Genomic DNA, 21,559 nt, shown 5'->3' on the forward strand with positions numbered 1-21,559 from the left:
AAGCTGATGAACTTCTTCAACGCAGCCCGATCCGGACGATCCAGAGCCCTTCAATTCCGACGACTTCGATTCCGCCATTTCCATCGACTGAGCGATCTCCAAAGCCTTCGCAAACGTCAAGGTTTTCTCGGTTAAAAGTTTCCGTTGAATCGCTTCCTGGCGTAGACCACATACAAAACGGTCTCTCAAAGCTTCATCTTGGAAAGTTCCGAACTCACAGTGAGTTGAAAGCTTCTTTAGTTGGGCGCCAAAGTCCGCAACTGTTTCGGAGTCGTGACGAAACCGGTTATGAAAATTGAATCGCTCGGCAATAACCAAGGGTTTCGGATGCAAATGGCCACTCAAAATATCCACAAGATCTTTATATGTCTTGGTGTCAGGTTTTTCCGGAGTCAAAAGATTCCTCAACAGTCCGTACGTTTCAGGACCTATTGCAGTGAGCAAGACAGCTACCTCGTTCTCCTTTCGCACGCCATTCGCCTTCATGAAGTTTTCAAGCCGCTCAATGTAAGCTTCAAACGACTCTTTTTGCCGGTCGAACTCTCTTAGTTGACCGATGACACTCATGGTGTTCCACAGATCCGGTTCTCGTCGCCAGATGTAATGTTTTCGGGACTAAAACATCACGAAGAAATAGACAGCTCGTTGAACACAACAACTGAACTCCATTTATTTCTGAACAACCCCCGACATGCCCACGAGGCATTCCAAATAAGGTGTACAACACAGGGAGCCCATCCGAATATATTACACCCTGAACATGACTAGCATAGTTGCTTGCTTTCTTCAGTGATTCCCCACGGGACCTATTTTTTCGACATATGCTCCCTGACTAAAATGTATGGGGGCTAAATTCAATGAATCAATGTCTCGTCAAGTTATAGTTTGTTTTATTTTAGATATCCTTGATTTGTTCCAAAGACCATAGCTTTTTTGGCAGTGACTAGTTAATAATATGCTATAAATACTTACATGCAGTTTATATTTTACATTGCAGCTATTTGATAGTGAAACCTGCACATATACTTACATCCTCGGATGCATGTCATCACGCAAAGCTGTGATAATTGATCCAGTCGACACCAAGGTATGTTGGGGGATCATGTTATCTGCTGATGTGGGCATGTTATCTTCTGAAGTGAGCATGTTATCAGCTGACGTAAGCAATGTTATCCGCTGAGATGGGCATGTTATTAGCTGAGATGGGCATGTTATCAGCTTACGTAGGCATGTTATCAGCTGACGTGAGCATGTTATTAGCTGAGATAAGCATGTTATTAGCTGAGATGGGCATGTTATCAGCTGACTTGGGCATGTTATCAGCTGACGTAAGCATGTTATCAGCTGAGATGGGCATGTTATCTTCTGACGGAAGCATGTTATCAGCTGAGATGGGCATGTTATCAGCTGAAGTAAACATGTTATCTGCTGACGTGGGCGTGTTATCAGCTGACGTGAGCATGTTATCAGCTGAGATGGGCATGTTATCAGCTGACGTGGGCATGTTATCTGCTGACGTGGGCATGTTATCAGCTGACGTCATCATGTTATCAGCTGACGTGGGCATGTTATTAGCTGAGATGGGCATGTTATCAGCTGACATGAATGAGCATGTTATCAGCTGACATGAGCATGTTATCAGCTGAGATGGGCATGTTATTTGCTAAAGTGAGCATGTTATCTGATGAGGTGAGCATCTTATCAGTGGTACACCAAGCAAGTACATAGCTAGTCCTTTTCCCAGGGGGATTTAATGTGACTACAAACAGTCCAGTGGATACTGAGAACTATCCTAACTTGTTGGAATGACTTTGTTTAGCATTAAAACATTTAATCCATGCTGGTTTACAGGGAACAGGAAAAGTGATTCTTAGACATGTTCTGTTTACTGATGCTTACTCTTGCCACAGGTATCCCGAGATGCAAGGTTGCTCAATGAGCTCAAGCTGGAATTGGAATGGGCAGGTGAGTTGTTCAAGTACTGTATACACCTATTTCTAAAAAGATTGACAGCGCAATTGGCGATTGCCAACTTGCAGCGTATGAGTAGTGTAATTATTTGTAAAAGTGAAGAGGGTAAATAAACTCAGGCGATGTCAGAACCATATACTGTCAACCTTCAATGGATAGTCGTATGTTCTATTCATATTTTTCTGAATTTGGAACAAATATTTTGGGAGCCACGCGTCCTTCAGGTCATGGAGCTACCATTTGTCACTGTTTGCACTAAAAATTAATTTTATAGGTGTATGCCTGAACATTTTGATAATTTATGTAGATAATTTATGATATACATTCTATATAATTTGATCCGCTTTTATGATAGGATGGGCGGAATTTCATGGTGATTGAGGCAAATTGACTTTTCTACTATCTTATCTAAATTATCTTAACTAATCTTACCTTAACTATCTTCAACTTATAATAATGAACTAATTAATTAGGCTGAACGAGAACATCAACCTGCACTTGCCTTTGAGCTTTGAACTTTGGCACCATCATCAGAAAGAAAGAAAAACACAGATAAACAGGCACAATTACAAACACAGATAAACAGGCAGATAAACAGGCACAAGTACAAACACAGATAAACAGGCAGATAAACAGGCACAAGTACAAACACAGATAAACAGGCACAAGTACCTTGACAGATAAACAGGCACAAGTACCTTGACAGATAAACAGGCACAAGTACCTTGACAGATAAACAGGCACAAGTACCTTGACAGATAAACAGGCACAAGTACCTTGACAGATAAACAGGCACAAGTGCCAACACAGATAAACAGGCACAAGTGCCAACACAGATAAACAGGCACAAGTACCAACACAGATAAACAGGCACAAGTACCAACACAGATAAACAGGCACAAGTACCAACACAGATAAACAGGCACAAATACCAACACAGATAAACAGGCACAAGTACCAACACAGATAAACAGGCACAAGTACCAACACAGATAAACAGGCACAAGTACAAACACAGATAAACAGGCACAAGTACCTTGACAGATAAACAGGCACAAGTGCCAACACAGATAAACAGGCACAAGTACAAACACAGATAAACAGGCAGATAAACAGGCACAAGTGCCAACACAGATAAACAGGCACAAGTACCTTGACAGATAAACAGGCACAAGTACAAACACAGATAAACAGGCAGATAAACAGGCACAAGTGCCAACACAGATAAACAGGCACAAGTACCTTGACAGATAAACAGGAACAAGTGCCAACACAGATAAACAGGCACAAGTACAAACACAGATAAACAGGCACAAGTACCAACACAGATAAACAGGCACAAGTGCCAACACAGATAAACAGGCACAAGTACCAACACAGATAAACAGGCACAAATACCAACACAGATAAACAGGCACAAGTACCTTGACAGATAAACAGGCACAAGTGCCAACACAGATAAACAGGCACAAGTACCTTGACAGATAAACAGGCACAAGTACCAACACAGATAAACAGGCACAAGTACCTTGACAGATAAACAGGCACAGGTACCAACACAGATAAACAGGCACAAGTACCAACACAGATAAACAGGCACAAGTGCCAACACAGATAAACAGGCACAAGTACCTTGACAGATAAACAGGCACAAGTACCAACACAGATAAACAGGCACAAGTGCCAACACAGATAAACAGGCACAAGTACCTTGACAGATAAACAGGCACAAGTACCAACACAGATAAACAGGCACAAGTGCCAACACAGATAAACAGGCACAAGTACCTTGACAGATAAACAGGCACAAGTACCAACACAGATAAACAGGCACAAGTACCTTGACAGATAAACAGGCACAAGTGCCAACACAGATAAACAGGCACAAGTACCTTGACAGATAAACAGGCACAAGTACCAACACAGATAAACAGGCACAGGTACCAACACAGATAAACAGGCACAAGTGCCAACACAGATAAACAGGCACAAGTACCAACACAGATAAACAGGCACAAGTGCCAACACAGATAAACAGGCACAAGTACAAACACAGATAAACAGGCAGATAAACAGGCACAAGTGCCAACACAGATAAACAGGCACAAGTACCTTGACAGATAAACAGGCACAAGTACAAACACAGATAAACAGGCAGATAAACAGGCACAAGTGCCAACACAGATAAACAGGCACAAGTACCTTGACAGATAAACAGGAACAAGTGCCAACACAGATAAACAGGCACAAGTACAAACACAGATAAACAGGCACAAGTACCAACACAGATAAACAGGCACAAGTGCCAACACAGATAAACAGGCACAAGTACCAACACAGATAAACAGGCACAAATACCAACACAGATAAACAGGCACAAGTACCTTGACAGATAAACAGGCACAAGTACCAACACAGATAAACAGGCACAAATACCAACACAGATAAACAGGCACAAGTACCTTGACAGATAAACAGGCACAAGTACCTTGACAGATAAACAGGCACAAGTACCTTGAATGGGCTAAAACAATAGAAGGCGATTGTATAAAGAAGCACAGTTTCGGTATAATTTGAAAACACTGAGTTGAATCATGTTTTATCTTCATATCTCTTGAGCCCTCCTACTAAAAGGTATTTGAAAGGTATTAATTTTTTTTATATCAGCTGGCAGATTATTGATAATGTTTGCCACTTCCAAAACATGTTACAAGCCAGTCGGGACTACAGGCTTGTTATGACAGCCTTGACTATGGTATGACTAAATGCTGCTTTTGTTTAGTGAACACGCATGTGCATGCTGACCATGTGACTGGTAGCGGGTATCTGAAGGGCCTGATAGGGTGTAAGAGTGCTATTGCTGCTGCAAGCAAGGCCAAAGCAGATAAGCATTTGAACCATGGCGATGTGCTGCAGTATGGAGAACAGGTATTTTGTTGAACAATGAGATTTAGTACTGAGTCATCGCATGACCATCACAACACTACGAAAAAGACCAATCAGAGCAAACATACTTTCTGAATTATACTATTATAAGATCTGACAAGGGCACAACCAGGGTAGAGGTAGGGGACCAACCAGGGTAGAAGTAGGGGCCAACCAGGGTAAAGGTAGGGGCCAACCAAGGTAGAGGTAGGGGCCAAAACAGGGTAGAGGTAGGGGACCAACCAGGGTAGAGGTAGGGGCCAACCAGGGTAGAGGTAGGGGACCAACCAGGGTAGAGGTAGGGGACACAACCAGGGTAGAGGTAGGGGACCAACCAGGGTAGGGGAAGGGGACACAACCAGTGTAGAGGTAGGGGACCAACCAGGGTAGAGGTAGCGGACCAACCAGGGTAGAGGTAGGGGCCAACCAGGGTAGAGGTAGGGGACCAACCAGGGTAGAGGTAGGGGACCAACCAGGGTAGAGGTAGGGGCCAACCAGGGTAAAGGTAGGGGCCAACCAAGGTAGAGGTAGGGGCCAAAACAGGGTAGAGGTAGGGGCCAAAACAGGGTAGAGGTAGGGGCCAACCAGGGTAGAGGTAGGGGACCAACCAGGGTAGAGGTAGGGGACACAACCAGGGTAGAGGTAGGGGACCAACCAGGGTAGAGGAAGGGGACACAACCAGTGTAGAGGTAGCGGACCAACCAGGGTAGAGGTAGGGGCCAACCAGGGTAGAGGTAGGGGACCAACCAGGGTAGAGGTAGGGGACCTACCAGGGTAGAGGTAAGGGCCAACCAGGGTAGAGGTAGGGGCCAACCAGGGTAGAGGTAGGGGCCAACCAGGGTAGAGGAAGGGGACACAACCAGTGTAGAGGTAGCGGACCAACCAGGGTAGAGGTAGGGGCCAACCAGGGTAGAGGTAGGGGACCAACCAGGGTAGAGGTAGGGGACCTACCAGGGTAGAGGTAAGGGCCAACCAGGGTAGAGATAGGGGCCAACCAGGGTAGAGGTAGGGGCCAACCAGGGTAGAGGTAGGGACCAACCAGGGTAGAGGTAGGGACCAACCAGGGTAGAGGTAGGGGACCTACCAGGGTAGAGGTAAGGGCCAACCAGGGTAGAGGTAGGGGCCAACCAGGGTAGAGGTAGGGGCCAACCAGGGTAGAGGTAGGGACCAACCAGGGTAGAGGTAGGGACCAACCAGGGTAGAGGTAGGGGACCAACCAGGGTAGAGGTAGGGGCCAACCAGGGTAGAGGTAGGGGCCAACCAAGGTTGAGATAGGGGCCAAAACAGGGTAGAGGTAGGGGCCAACCAGGGTAGAGGTAGGGGACCAACCAGGGTAGAGGTAGGTGACACAACCAGGGTAGAGGTAGGTGACACAACCAGGGTAGAGGTAGGGGACCAACCAGGGTAGAGGTAGGGGACACAACCAGGGTAGAGGTAGGGGACACAACCAGGGTAGAGGTAGGGGCCAACCAGGGTAGAGGTAGGGGCCAACCAGGGTAGAGGTAGGGGACCAACCAGGGTAGAGGTAGGGGACCAACCAGGGTAGAGGTAGGGGCCAACCAGGGTAGAGGTAGGGGCCAACCAAGGTTGAGATAGGGGCCAAAACAGGGTAGAGGTAGGGGCCAACCAGGGTAGAGGTAGGGGACCAACCAGGGTAGAGGTAGGTGACACAACCAGGGTAGAGGTAGGTGACACAACCAGGGTAGAGGTAGGGGACCAACCAGGGTAGAGGTAGGGGACACAACCAGGGTAGAGGTAGGGGACACAACCAGGGTAGAGGTAGGGGCCAACCAGGGTAGAGGTAGGGGCCAACCAGGGTAGAGGTAGGGCCAACCAGGGTAGAGGTAGGGGACCAACCAGGGTAGAGGTAGGGGACCAACCAGGGTAGAGGTAGGTGACCAACCAGGGTAGAGGTAGGTGACCAACCAGGGTAGAGGTAGGGGACCAACCAGGGTAGAGGTAGGGGACCAACCAGGGTAGAGGTAGGGGACCAACCAGGGTAGAGGTAGGGGATCAACCAGGGTAGAGGTAGGGGACCAACCAGGGTAGAGGTAGAGGACCAACCAGGGTAGAGGTAGGGGACCAATATATAACACCATTGGCTCAGCAAAGTTCCAGCATTCTGGAAGCAAATCCTGTTTCATGGAAACGAGGTCAGACCTGGCAGTCAAGGACTGATTTCTGCTCTGATGCATTTAGTGTAACACCCAACTGCCAGAGACTAAACCCATTAAAACACCCAACTGCTGTAAACATTCCTCGGTCAACAAAAAGAGGGACTAACACCATCATGTTAATTATCTATTATAATAATTTATTTTCAATATGTGGTAGCAGCACATTGTGTAACCTGATTGTCTGTTGCTGTAGGCCCTGGAAGCAAGAGCTACTCCTGGACACACCCACGGTAAGGATACAGCAGCAACAGCCTTCTTAGTTCATTACTATTTCAAACATGAACTTAACTCTTGTCAATGTCCAATAAGCATGGGGGGCGTGTTGCTTTATAGCCTTCTTAGTTCATTACTATTTCAAACATGAACTTAACTCTTGTCAATGTCCAATAAGCACTTTGATCAATCAAGATTTATAGTTAAGAGGTCCAGAAGTAGCTCTGGACCTCAAGAATTTGGATAACCAACTATTTATTCTAGAAGAAAACTAGTTTATGGAACAATAAACAAAACCAGCTTTATTAGATTGAGGACAAACTGCGATCACCATGTTTGATTTATGAACATGACTATTGAATATAAATGATTTTTTGAAATTCATTTTCAATGCATCTGGCAGGTTGTATGACCTTCGTTGACCACGCCCATCGTATGGCGTTCACTGGTGATGCCCTGCTTGTCAGAGCTTGTGGCAGGACTGACTTCCAACAAGGTATGGCTAGAAGTTCCATCTGGTCAGGATATCGAGCCATTTATAGTATTCCTTTTGTATTTTGTCATATTTACGTACAGCTACTAGAAGTATCATGTGGTCAGGATATAGAGTATATTTATAACATTCATTTTTTCGCCATATCTATGTACAGTTAGAACTATCGTGTGGTCAGGACTAGTCCTGTTCTGTTATGGCATGCCTTTTGTTTTTTACCATATACCCCATATTAAGGTGGGAGGACAGTTTTTTTCTTGGTCAGCCCCTAAATGTCCTTTATAGTCCTGTCATATCCAGTGCAGTTTTTCTTTGATTGTCCGGTTCATAATAGTAAGATTTCTATTTAAGAAACTCACGTTTTTTCCTACTTAATTTCACAACAACTCATAATCAGTTCCTACTTCAGTAAAAAAAAAAATCGTTCCATCTCGTTTCTATTTGTACAAACAAATCCAAATTCGTACCCCGAATTTGTTTACTCGGTTGCATTATACTGTGTGTTGTGCATTATACTATGTGTTGTGCATTATACTGTGTGTTGTGCATTATACTGTGTGTTGTGCATTATCCTGTGTGTTGTGCATTATACTGTGTGTTGTGCATTATACTGTGTGTTGTGCATTATACTATGTGTTGTGCATTATACTATGTGTTGTGCATTATACTATGTGTTGTGCATTAAAGTGCGTGTTAAAGTTTAAAAGTATTTTCTATGATTAGAAACCTGTTTCTACTTCCGGTCACGAGTAGAAACCGATTAGAAACTGGTCTAGAAAAGATGGAAACCTCTATTAATTTTAATAAATTTAAAAGAGTTCCCCTTCTTTTGGATGATTCAAATTATATCCTGGTCACTTCAGGTCCAGTTTCTATTTTACTATCCGCAATTTAGATGTAGCACAGTTAGTTGGTGTAGCTAGCGTGACTACCAAGCGCTTGATCCAAGCGTGACTTATACTTGGGTAGTCTTACTCTTTTAGACGTTAGCAATAAATAAGCGTTAAATCGGTATAGAAACGTTATAGAAACACATGATATTCTTCCTTTTGAAGTCCTTTTGTAGAGCTATTTCCTTGGGTATTACATTAAAAAATGCAATCGTCTAAACTAGAAACTCTAAACTAGAATTAGTCTAGAATCTACAAAAAATACTAAAATTGCTGTAAATAGTTTTATAAATCATATTTATAGTGCCTTTCTATCGATGCTAGCTGATTTTACTAGGTAAATGAGGTATTTTTACCATTTTTTACGAAGAACCCCCCCGACCCCGATTAGGAACTGAGGAATTAGGAACTAGGATCACCGTGGTAAATCAAATTAGCTGAAACTAATTGCAACCCTTCTTGTACAAGCCTAAAACTAATTGCAACCCTTCTTGTACAAGCCTTTACTTGAAATTACAATATCAGTTTGCAGGCCATTCCAAGGCTACAAGACTCCTACCAATGAGATATATGGAGAGAGAATTTTTCTTTTGATGATTTTCTCAATATACTGTAACTATATTGAGGTTTCAGTGTTTGGTATACTAATTCACTTGCCACAATGATTATTTGTATTTGACGTGATAAATATTTATATGGACGAGATGGTTATTTGTATGGGCAGGATTGTTATTTGTAGGATGGTGATTTGTATGGACAGGTTGGTTATTTCTATGGACAGGATGGTTATTTGTATGGACAGCATGGTAATTTGTATGGACAGGATGGTTATTTGTATTGACAAGCTGGCTATTTGTATGGACACGATGGTCATTTGTATGCACATGATGGTTATTTGTATGGACATGGTCATTTGTATGGACAGGATTGTTATTTGTATGGACAAGATGGTCATTTGTATGGACAGCATGGTTATTTGTATGGACAAGCTGGCCATTTGTATGGACAGGATGGTTATTTGTATGGACAAGATGGTCATTTGTATGGACAGCATGGTTATTTGTAATGACAGGATGGTTATTTGTAATGACGAGATGGTTATTTGTATGGACAGGATGGTTATTTGTATGGACAGGATGGCTATTCGTGATGACAAGATGGTCATTTGTATGGACAGGATGGTTATTTGTATGGACACGATGGTCATTTGTATGGAGATGATAGTTATTTGTATGGACAAGATGGCCATTTTTATTGACAAGATGGTCATTTGTATTGAAGGTGATGCTACCGTCTTGTATAAGTCCATCCATGACCAGATTCTCTCCCTGCCTGGAGACTACCTTCTCTACCCTGGGCATGACTATAAAGGTAAATATATGTCTACAATATTGTTTTGTACTGTTTTGTTCGAGCAGAGCATGCCTATAACTAGGCATCATACACGCCTGAAGAGTTTCCATATTCTAGGCATAACTTTCCCCCCCTTCATCAAATCCTAAGTACACGCCTGAAGAGTTTCCATATTCTAGGCATAACTGCCCCCCCCCCTTCATCAAATCCTAAGTACACGCCTGAAGAGTTTCCATATTCTAGGCATAACTGCCCCCCCCCCTTCATCAAATCCTGAGTACACGCCTGAAGAGTTTCCATATTCTAGGCATAACTGCCCCCCCCCCTTCATCAAATCCTAAGTACACGCCTGAAGAGTGTCCATATGCTAGACATAACTCCCCCCTTCATCAAATCCTAGGTACACGCCTGAAGAGTGTCCATATGCTAGACATAACTCCCCCCCTTCATCAAATCCTGAGTACACGCCTGAAGAGTTTCCATATTCTAGGCATAACTGCCCCCCCCCCTTCATCAAATCCTAAGTACACGCCTGAAGAGTGTCCATATGCTAGACATAACTCCCCCCTTCATCAAATCCTAGGTACACGCCTGAAGAGTGTCCATATGCTAGACATAAATCCCCCCCTTCATCAAATCCTGAGTACACGCCTGAAGAGTTTCCATATTCTAGGCATAACTCCCCCCTTCATCAAATCCTGAGTACACGCCTGAAGAGTTTCCATATTCTAGGCATAACTCCCCCCTTCATCAAATCCTGAGTACACGCCTGAAGAGTGCCCATATTCTAGGCATAACTCCCCCCCTTCATCAAATCCTGAGTACACGCCTGTAGAGTTTCCATATTCTAGACATAACTGCCCCCCTTCATCAAATCCTGAGTACACGCCTGAAGAGTTTCCATATTCTAGGCATAACTCCCCCCCTTCATCAAATCCTGAGTACACGCCTGTAGAGTTTCCATATTCTAGGCATAACTGCCCCCCTTCATCAAATCCTGAGTACACGCCTGTAGAGTTTCCATATTCTAGGCATAACTGCCCCCCTTCATCAAATCCTGAGTACACGCCTGAAGAGTTTCCATATTCTAGGCATAACTGCCCCCCTTCATCAAATCCTGAGTACACGCCTGAAGAGTTTCCATATTCTAGGCATAACTCCCCCCCTTCATCAAATCCTGAGTACACGCCTGAAGAGTTTCCATATTCTAGGCATAACTCCCCCCCCTTCATCAAATCCTGAGAACAGGCCTGTAGAGTTTCCATATTCTAGGCATAACTGCCCCCCTTCATCAAATCCTGAGTACACGCCTGAAGAGTTTCCATATTCTAGGCATAACTGCCCCCCCTCATCAAATCCTGAGTACACGCCTGTAGAGTTTCCATATTCTAGGCATAACTCCCCCCCCCCCCTTCATCAAATCCTAAGTACACGCCTGAAGAGTTTCCATATTCTAGGCATAACTCCCCCCCCTTCATCAAATCCTGAGTACATGCCTGAAGAGTGCCCATATTCTAGACATAACTCCCCCCTTCATCAAATCCTAAGTACACGCCTGAAGAGTTTACATATTCTAGGCATAACTCCCCCCTTCATCAAATCCTGAGTACACGCCTGAAGAGTGCCCATATTCTAGGCATAACTCCCCCCTTCATCAAATCCTGAGTACACGGCTGAAGAGTTTACATATTCTAGGCATAACTCCCCCCTTCATCAAATCCTGAGTACACGCCTGAAGAGTGCCCATATTCTAGGCATAACTCCCCCCTTCATCAAATCCTGAGTACACGCCTGAAGATTTTACATATTCTAGGCATAACTCCCCCCCCTTCATCAAATCCTGAGTACATGCCTGAAGAGTGCCCATATTCTAGGCATAACTCCCCCCTTCATCAAATCCTGAGTACACGCCTGAAGAGTTTACATATTCTAGGCATAACTCCCCCCTTCATCAAATCCTGAGTACACGCCTGAAGAGTTTCCATATTCTAGGCATAACTCCCCCCCTTCATCAAATCCTGAGTACACGCCTGAAGAGTTTCCATATTCTAGGCATAACTCCCCCCCCTTCATCAAATCCTGAGTACATGCCTGAAGAGTGCCCATATTCTAGGCATAACTCCCCCCCTTTATCAAATCCTAAGTACACGCCTGAAGAGTGTCCATATTCTAGGCATAACTCCCCCCCTTCATCAAATCCTGAGTACACGCCTGAAGAGTTTCCATATTCTAGGCATAACTTCCCCCCCTTCATCAAATCCTGAGTACACGTTTGAAGAGTTTCCATATTCTAGGCATAACTCCCCCCTTCATCAAATCCTGAGTACACGCCTGAAGAGTTTACATATTCTAGGCATAAATCCCCCCTTCATCAAATCCTGAGTACACGCCTGAAGAGTTTACATATTCTAGGCATAAATCCCCCCCTTAATCAAATCCTGAGTACACGCCTGTAGAGTTCCCATATTCTAGGCATAACTCCCCCCTTCATCAAATCCTGAGTACACGCCTGAAGAGTTTACATATTCTAGGCATAACTGCCCCCCTTCATCAAATCCTAAGTACACGCCTGAAGAGTTTACATATTATAGGCATAACTCCCCCCCTTCATCAAATCCTAAGTACACGCCTGAAGAGTTTACATATTCTAGGCATAACTCCCCCCTTCATCAAATCCTGAGTACACGCCTGAAGAGTGCCCATATTCTAGGCATAACTCCCCCCTTCATCAAATCCTGAGTACACGCCTGAAGAGTTTACATATTCTAGGCATAACTCCCCCCCCCTTCATCAAATCCTGAGTACACGCCTGAAGAGTGCCCATATTCTAGGCATAACTCCCCCCTTCATCAAATCCTGAGTACACGCCTGAAGAGTTTACATATTCTAGGCATAACTCCCCCCTTCATCAAATCCTGAGTACACGCCTGAAGAGTTTCCATATTATAGGCATAACCCCCCCCCTTCATCAAATCCTGAGTACATGCCTGAAGAGTGCCCATATTCTAGGCATAACTCCCCCCCCTTCATCAAATCCTGAGTACACGCCTGTAGAGTGTCCATATTCTAGGCATAACTCCCCCCTTTATCAAATCCTAAGTACACGCCTGAAGAGTGTCCATATTCTAGGCATAACTCCCCCCCTTCATCAAATCCTGAGTACACGCCTGAAGAGTTTCCATATTCTAGGCATAACTCCCCCCTTCATCAAATCCTGAGTACACACCTGAAGAGTTTCCATATTCTAGGCATAAATCCCCCCCTTAATCAAATCCTGAGTACACGCCTGTAGAGTTTCCATATTCTAGGCATAACTCCCCCCCCCTTCATCAAATCCTGAGTACACGCCTGAAGAGTTTCCATATTCTAGGCATAACTCCCCCCCCCTTCATCAAATCCTGAGTACACGCCTGAAGAGTTTCCATATTCTAGGCATAACTCCCCCCCCCCCTCCATTAAATCCTGAGTACACGCCTGAAGAGTGTCCATATTCTAGACATAACTCCCCCCTTCATCAAATCCTGAGTACACGCCTGTAGAGTTTCCATATTCTAGGCATAACTCCCCCCTTCATCTAATCCTGAGTACACGCCTGAAGAGTTTCCATATTCTAGGCATAACTCCCCCCCCCTTCATCAAATCCTGAGTACACGCCTGAAGAGTTTCCATATTCTAGGCATAACTCCCCCCCCCTTCATCAAATCCTGAGTACACGCCTGAAGAGTTTCCATATTCTAGGCATAACTCCCCCCTTCATTTAATCCTGAGTACACGCCTGAAGAGTTTCCATATTCTAGGCATAACTCCCCCCCCTTCATCAAATCCTGAGTACACGTTTGAAGAGTTTCCATATTATAGGCATAACTCCCCCCCCTTCATCAAATCCTGAGTACACGCCTGAAGAGTTTCCATATTCTAGGCATAACTCCCCCCCCTTCATCAAATCCTGAGTACACGCCTGAAGAGTTTCCATATTCTAGGCATAACTGCCCCCCCCCTTCATCAAATCCTGAGTATGCGCCTGAAGAGTTTCCATATTCTAGGCATAACTCCCCCCCCTTCATCAAATCCTGAGTACACGCCTGAAGAGTTTCCATATTCTAGGCATAACTCCCCCCCCTTCATCAAATCCTGAGTACATGCCTGAAGAGTGCCCATATTCTAGGCATAACTCCCCCCCTTTATCAAATCCTAAGTACACGCCTGAAGAGTGTCCATATTCTAGGCATAACTCCCCCCCTTCATCAAATCCTGAGTACACGCCTGAAGAGTTTCCATATTCTAGGCATAACTTCCCCCCCTTCATCAAATCCTGAGTACACGTTTGAAGAGTTTCCATATTCTAGGCATAACTCCCCCCTTCATCAAATCCTGAGTACACGCCTGAAGAGTTTACATATTCTAGGCATAAATCCCCCCTTCATCAAATCCTGAGTACACGCCTGAAGAGTTTACATATTCTAGGCATAAATCCCCCCCCTTAATCAAATCCTGAGTACACGCCTGTAGAGTTTCCATATTCTAGGCATAACTCCCCCCTTCATCAAATCCTGAGTACACGCCTGAAGAGTTTACATATTCTAGGCATAACTGCCCCCCCTTCATCAAATCCTAAGTACACGCCTGAAGAGTTTACATATTATAGGCATAACTCCCCCCCTTCATCAAATCCTAAGTACACGCCTGAAGAGTTTACATATTCTAGGCATAACTCCCCCCTTCATCAAATCCTGAGTACACGCCTGAAGAGTGCCCATATTCTAGGCATAACTCCCCCCTTCATCAAATCCTGAGTACACGCCTGAAGAGTTTACATATTCTAGGCATAACTCCCCCCTTCATCAAATCCTGAGTACACGCCTGAAGAGTTTACATATTCTAGGCATAACTCCCCCCTTCATCAAATCCTGAGTACACGCCTGAAGAGTTTCCATATTATAGGCATAACCCCCCCCCCTTCATCAAATCCTGAGTACATGCCTGAAGAGTGCCCATATTCTAGGCATAACTCCCCCCCCTTCATCAAATCCTGAGTACACGCCTGTAGAGTGTCCATATTCTAGGCATAACTCCCCCCTTTATCAAATCCTAAGTACACGCCTGAAGAGTGTCCATATTCTAGGCATAACTCCCCCCCTTCATCAAATCCTGAGTACACGCCTGAAGAGTTTCCATATTCTAGGCATAACTCCCCCCTTCATCAAATCCTGAGTACACACCTGAAGAGTTTCCATATTCTAGGCATAAATCCCCCCCTTAATCAAATCCTGAGTACACGCCTGTAGAGTTTCCATATTCTAGGCATAACTCCCCCCCCCTTCATCAAATCCTGAGTACACGCCTGAAGAGTTTCCATATTCTAGGCATAACTCCCCCCCCCCTTCATCAAATCCTGAGTACACGCCTGAAGAGTTTCCATATTCTAGGCATAACTCCCCCCCCCTCCATTAAATCCTGAGTACACGCCTGAAGAGTGTCCATATTCTAGACATAACTCCCCCCTTCATCAAATCCTGAGTACACGCCTGTAGAGTTTCCATATTCTAGGCATAACTCCCCCCTTCATCTAATCCTGAGTACACGCCTGAAGAGTTTCCATATTCTAGGCATAACTCCCCCCCCCCTTCATCAAATCCTGAGTACACGCCTGAAGAGTTTCCATATTCTAGGCATAACTCCCCCCTTTATCAAATCCTAAGTACACGCCTGAAGAGTGTCCATATTCTAGGCATAACTCCCCCCTTCATCAAATCCTGAGTACACACCTGAAGAGTTTCCATATTCTAGGCATAAATCCCCCCCTTCATCAAATCCTGAGTACACGCCTGTAGAGTTTCCATATTCTAGGCATAACTCCCCCCTTCATCTAATCCTGAGTACACGCCTGAAGAGTTTCCATATTCTAGGCATAACTCCCCCCCCCTTCATCAAATCCTGAGTACACGCCTGAAGAGTTTCCATATTCTAGGCATAACTCCCCCCCCCCTTCATCAAATCCTGAGTACACGCCTGAAGAGTTTCCATATTCTAGGCATAACTCCCCCCTTCATTTAATCCTGAGTACACGCCTGAAGAGTTTCCATATTCTAGGCATAACTCCCCCCCCTTCATCAAATCCTGAGTACACGTTTGAAGAGTTTCCATATTATAGGCATAACTCCCCCCCCTTCATCAAATCCTGAGTACACGCCTGAAGAGTTTCCATATTCTAGGCATAACTCCCCCCCCTTCATCAAATCCTGAGTACACGCCTGAAGAGTTTCCATATTCTAGGCATAACTGCCCCCCCCCTTCATCAAATCCTGAGTATGCGCCTGAAGAGTTTCCATATTCTAGGCATAACTCCCCCCCCTTCATCAAATCCTGAGTACACGCCTGAAGAGTTTCCATATTCTAGGCATAACTCCCCCCCCTTCATCAAATCCTGAGTACATGCCTGAAGAGTGCCCATATTCTAGGCATAACTCCCCCCCTTTATCAAATCCTAAGTACACGCCTGAAGAGTGTCCATATTCTAGGCATAACTCCCCCCCTTCATCAAATCCTGAGTACACGCCTGAAGAGTTTCCATATTCTAGGCATAACTTCCCCCCCTTCATCAAATCCTGAGTACACGTTTGAAGAGTTTCCATATTCTAGGCATAACTCCCCCCTTCATCAAATCCTGAGTACACGCCTGAAGAGTTTACATATTCTAGGCATAAATCCCCCCTTCATCAAATCCTGAGTACACGCCTGAAGAGTTTACATATTCTAGGCATAAATCCCCCCCCTTAATCAAATCCTGAGTACACGCCTGTAGAGTTTCCATATTCTAGGCATAACTCCCCCCTTCATCAAATCCTGAGTACACGCCTGAAGAGTTTACATATTCTAGGCATAACTGCCCCCCCTTCATCAAATCCTAAGTACACGCCTGAAGAGTTTACATATTATAGGCATAACTCCCCCCCTTCATCAAATCCTAAGTACACGCCTGAAGAGTTTACATATTCTAGGCATAACTCCCCCCTTCATCAAATCCTGAGTACACGCCTGAAGAGTGCCCATATTCTAGGCATAACTCCCCCCTTCATCAAATCCTGAGTACACGCCTGAAGAGTTTACATATTCTAGGCATAACTCCCCCCTTCATCAAATCCTGAGTACACGCCTGAAGAGTTTACATATTCTAGGCATAACTCCCCCCTTCATCAAATCCTGAGTACACGCCTGAAGAGTTTCCATATTATAGGCATAACCCCCCCCCCTTCATCAAATCCTGAGTACATGCCTGAAGAGTGCCCATATTCTAGGCATAACTCCCCCCCCTTCATCAAATCCTGAGTACACGCCTGTAGAGTGTCCATATTCTAGGCATAACTCCCCCCTTTATCAAATCCTAAGTACACGCCTGAAGAGTGTCCATATTCTAGGCATAACTCCCCCCCTTCATCAAATCCTGAGTACACGCCTGAAGAGTTTCCATATTCTAGGCATAACTCCCCCCTTCATCAAATCCTGAGTACACACCTGAAGAGTTTCCATATTCTAGGCATAAATCCCCCCCTTAATCAAATCCTGAGTACACGCCTGTAGAGTTTCCATATTCTAGGCATAACTCCCCCCCCCTTCATCAAATCCTGAGTACACGCCTGAAGAGTTTCCATATTCTAGGCATAACTCCCCCCCCCTTCATCAAATCCTGAGTACACGCCTGAAGAGTTTCCATATTCTAGGCATAACTCCCCCCCCCTCCATTAAATCCTGAGTACACGCCTGAAGAGTGTCCATATTCTAGACATAACTCCCCCCTTCATCAAATCCTGAGTACACGCCTGTAGAGTTTCCATATTCTAGGCATAACTCCCCCCTTCATCTAATCCTGAGTACACGCCTGAAGAGTTTCCATATTCTAGGCATAACTCCCCCCCCCCTTCATCAAATCCTGAGTACACGCCTGAAGAGTTTCCATATTCTAGGCATAACTCCCCCCCCTTCATCAAATCCTGAGTACACGCCTGAAGAGTTTCCATATTCTAGGCATAACTCCCCCCTTCATCTAATCCTGAGTACACGCCTGAAGAGTTTCCATATTCTAGGCATAACTCCCCCCCCTTCATCAAATCCTGAGTACACGTTTGAAGAGTTTCCATATTATAGGCATAACTCCCCCCCCTTCATCAAATCCTGAGTACACGCCTGAAGAGTTTCCATATTCTAGGCATAACTCCCCCCCCTTCATGAAATCCTGAGTACACGCCTGAAGAGTTTCCATATTCTAGGCATAACTGCCCCCCCCTTCATCAAATCCTGAGTATGCGCCTGAAGAGTTTCCATATTCTAGGCATAACTGCCCCCCCCCCCTTCATCAAATCCTGAGTATGCGCCTGAAGAGTTTCCATATTCTAGGCATAACTGCCCCCCCCCCCTTCATCAAATCCTGAGTATGCGCCTGAAGAGTTTCCATATTCTAGGCATAACTCCCCCCCCCCTTCATCAAATCCTAAGTACACGCCTGTAGAGTTTCCATATTCTAGGCATAACTGCCCCCCCCCTTCATCATGTCCTGAGTATGCGCCTGAAGAGTTCCCATATTCTAGGCATAACTGCCCCCCCCCCCCTTCATCAAATCCTGAGTATGCGCCTGAAGAGTTTCCATATTCTAGGCATGACTGCCCCCCCCCTTCATCAAATCCTGAGTATGCGCCTGAAGAGTTTCCATATTCTAGGCATAACTGCCCCCCCCTTCATCAAATCCTGAGTATGCGCCTGAAGAGTTTCCATATTCTAGGCATAACTGCCCCCCCTTCATCAAATCCTGAGTATGCGCCTGAAGAGTTTCCATATTCTAGGCATAACTCCCCCCCCCTTCATCAAATCCTGAGTACACGCCTGAAGAGTTTCCATATTCTAGGCATAACTTCCCCCCCCTTCATCAAATCCTGAGTACGCGCCTGAAGAGTTTCCATATTCTAGGCATAACTCCCCCCCCCCCTTCATCAAATCCTGAGTACACGCCTGTAGAGTTTACATATTCTAGGCATAACTGCCCCCCCCCCTTCATCAAATCCTGAGTACACGCCTGAAGAGTGCCCATATTCTAGGCATAACTCCCCCCTTCATCAAATCCTGAGTACGCGCCTGAAGAGTTTCCATATTCTAGGCATAAATCCCCCCCTCCTTCATCAAATCCTGAGTACACGCCTGTAGAGTTTACATATTCTAGGCATAACTGCCCCCCCCCCCCTTCATCAAATCCTGAGTACACGCCTGAAGAGTTTCCATATTCTAGGCATAACTCCCCCCCTTCATCAAATCCTGAGTACACGCCTGAAGAGTTTCCATATTCTAGGCATAACTCCCCCCCTTCATCAAATCCTGAGTACACGCCTGTAGAGTTTCCATATTCTAGGCATAACTCCCCCCCCCTTCATCAAATCCTGAGTACACGCCTGAAGAGTTTCCATATTCTAGGCATAACTGCCCCCCCCCCTTCATCAAATCCTGAGTACACGCCTGTAGAGTTTCCATATTCTAGGCATAACTCCCCCCCTTCATCAAATCCTGAGTACACGCCTGTAGAGTTTCCATATTCTAGGCATAACTCCCCCCCCCACCATTAAATCCCGAGTACACGCCTGAAGAGTTTCCATATTCTAGGCATGACTCCCCCCCCCCCCCCCCCCCTTCATCAAATCCTGAGTACACGCCTGTAGAGTTTCCATATTCTAGGCATGAGTGTAACCACTGTGGACGAAGAGAAGGAGTATAATCCACGTACTACTCGCCCCCTGAAGGAGTTCATCGAAATTATGACTAATCTTGGACTCGCAGCACCCCGGAACATTGGTATGCCTGCCCACCCTGTCTGTATCCTTATCTGCTAGTCCACTTGGTTTTCTTTCCGTATTTCTGTCTGACTGTCTTAACAGTCTATCTCTTCTCGTCTGTCTTTCCGCTCTTACTGTATACCGCGATTATTATATGTACGTCTGTCTTAAAGACAGTATACCTGTATACCGCGATTATTATATGTACGTCTGTCTGTCTTTCTGTCAACCCATGCGTCTGTGTGCCTTTCCCTGCCTATCTTGTCTGTCTGTCTCTGTCTTTCCGCTATTATTCAACGTCTGTCCGTTCGTCCGTTGCTTGAACTGTGCTGATGTTGCACCTGCTTGTCCATACAGCACACTCCGTGCCTCTCAACATGCTAGATGGTGTTGGCCAATTGGAAGACGAGAAGCTTGTGCGTATGGACCATGGTGACGAGTAATGGACAGTTACCATGGCAGTGTTCTCTCCTGAATCGTTCACGATGGTTTGATAAGATGTAATTAATAAACGTGTAATTAATGGGGGATTAAACACTTAACCTAGAGTGCTTGCAATAAAAGCGTGAAACACTAAATAATGTTTAGTACTATTTTGTAGAATTTAGTACTATTTAGTGAATTTAGTAAAATAGTTCAAGCGTAGGCGGTGTAGATTTCAACAATTCATCATACATTCATCCACTGAGAGCTTGAAATCTACACCGCCTTCACGCTTAAATTTTTTTTTTACTAAATTTACTAAATAGTACTAAATTCTACAAAAAAGTACTAAATATTATGTAGCGTTTCACGTTTGTATTGCAAGCACTGTAATTATCAAAGCATACGCAATAATTGATATTCCAAGCTGTGAGCGACCTGCTTGACATTTACTCAAGCTTGATGGCCGGGCTCGAGAAGGGTGGCTTGGCCGAACTCCTGCCACCTGAAATGGGGGTAGTACCGTCAAATGAATAAAAATTAGTACAAATGAAAACTACAATAAGATATACTGTGCCTGTGAGGGGGGTTTAACTCGGGACACCTTTTTAGAGCCCCCCTCTTTTTCTGTGCCCCCTCCCCTCTCCCTTTCACAACCCCCAGGATTCCAGTCGAACACAGAGCCCTCCCCTATTCCCCCCCCCCCCCTTTGCATGTTTTTTTTTGTATGGTATGTTTTTTCAAAACATACCAATAACTTTACACAGTGTCAATGGAACACCAGTCGAACACAGCATATTTGAAACATTCAAAATATTTTGTAACCGTCGTGTTATTGTCATCAAGTGCTTCATGATATCAATATGCCTTTATATACATAGGTTAATGACTGTATTATTGACAAACCAGTGTAAAGCTTTTGTAAAACAATGATCAACCCTTGAAATAAAATAATTTACCAAATGTACAAATGTGCCTGCATGTTTACACGGCCTGAGGCGCCTTCCCATGCCTTCAACTCGACCACGTCTGAATCTGCGCTCTCGTTATTCAGCTTCTACCTGCAATGAGTTTAATTTATTTATTACTCGGGATTCCTGTGGAGGAATCCACGAGTTGAAAATTCGATCGCAAAATGATACCTCGACTCCTTGCTAAGCCTGGACTTCAAACTAAGCCTTGACTTCAAGCTAGGCCTCGACTCCAAGCTATCAATGCATTACCACAGGCAGCCCAAGGCTACTGTCAGTGGTTTATAAAGGAATGTATGGGAAAATTAATATGTTAGCGAAAAAATACTTT

At 44.8% G+C, this 21,559-nt stretch overlaps 1 protein-coding gene and 1 long non-coding RNA gene across 2 annotated transcripts in view; both read left to right on the forward strand.

The window, feature by feature from the left end:
* Positions 1 to 21,224, forward strand: part of LOC5500477 (persulfide dioxygenase ETHE1, mitochondrial) — a 33,246-nt gene extending 12,022 nt beyond the window's left edge. Inside the window, exons 2-9 of the mRNA XM_048719448.1 lie at positions 998 to 1,087; positions 1,911 to 1,965; positions 4,754 to 4,899; positions 7,267 to 7,303; positions 7,690 to 7,782; positions 9,951 to 10,040; positions 19,737 to 19,853; positions 20,192 to 21,224. Of these exons, the coding sequence (XP_048575405.1) occupies positions 998 to 1,087; positions 1,911 to 1,965; positions 4,754 to 4,899; positions 7,267 to 7,303; positions 7,690 to 7,782; positions 9,951 to 10,040; positions 19,737 to 19,853; positions 20,192 to 20,277 (714 nt within the window). The 3' untranslated portion in view covers positions 20,278 to 21,224. The remainder of the gene's footprint in view (positions 1 to 997; positions 1,088 to 1,910; positions 1,966 to 4,753; positions 4,900 to 7,266; positions 7,304 to 7,689; positions 7,783 to 9,950; positions 10,041 to 19,736; positions 19,854 to 20,191) is intronic.
* LOC125557133 lies at positions 1,972 to 4,322 on the forward strand. The gene is made up of 2 exons (XR_007305176.1): positions 1,972 to 3,677; positions 3,912 to 4,322. It is a non-coding gene; the product is annotated as an uncharacterized LOC125557133 (long non-coding RNA).
* Positions 21,225 to 21,559: the final 335 nt, after the last annotated feature.

Source organism: Nematostella vectensis, chromosome 12 (assembly GCF_932526225.1).
Source record: "Nematostella vectensis chromosome 12, jaNemVect1.1, whole genome shotgun sequence".
Classification (NCBI taxonomy): Eukaryota; Metazoa; Cnidaria; class Anthozoa; order Actiniaria; family Edwardsiidae; genus Nematostella; species Nematostella vectensis.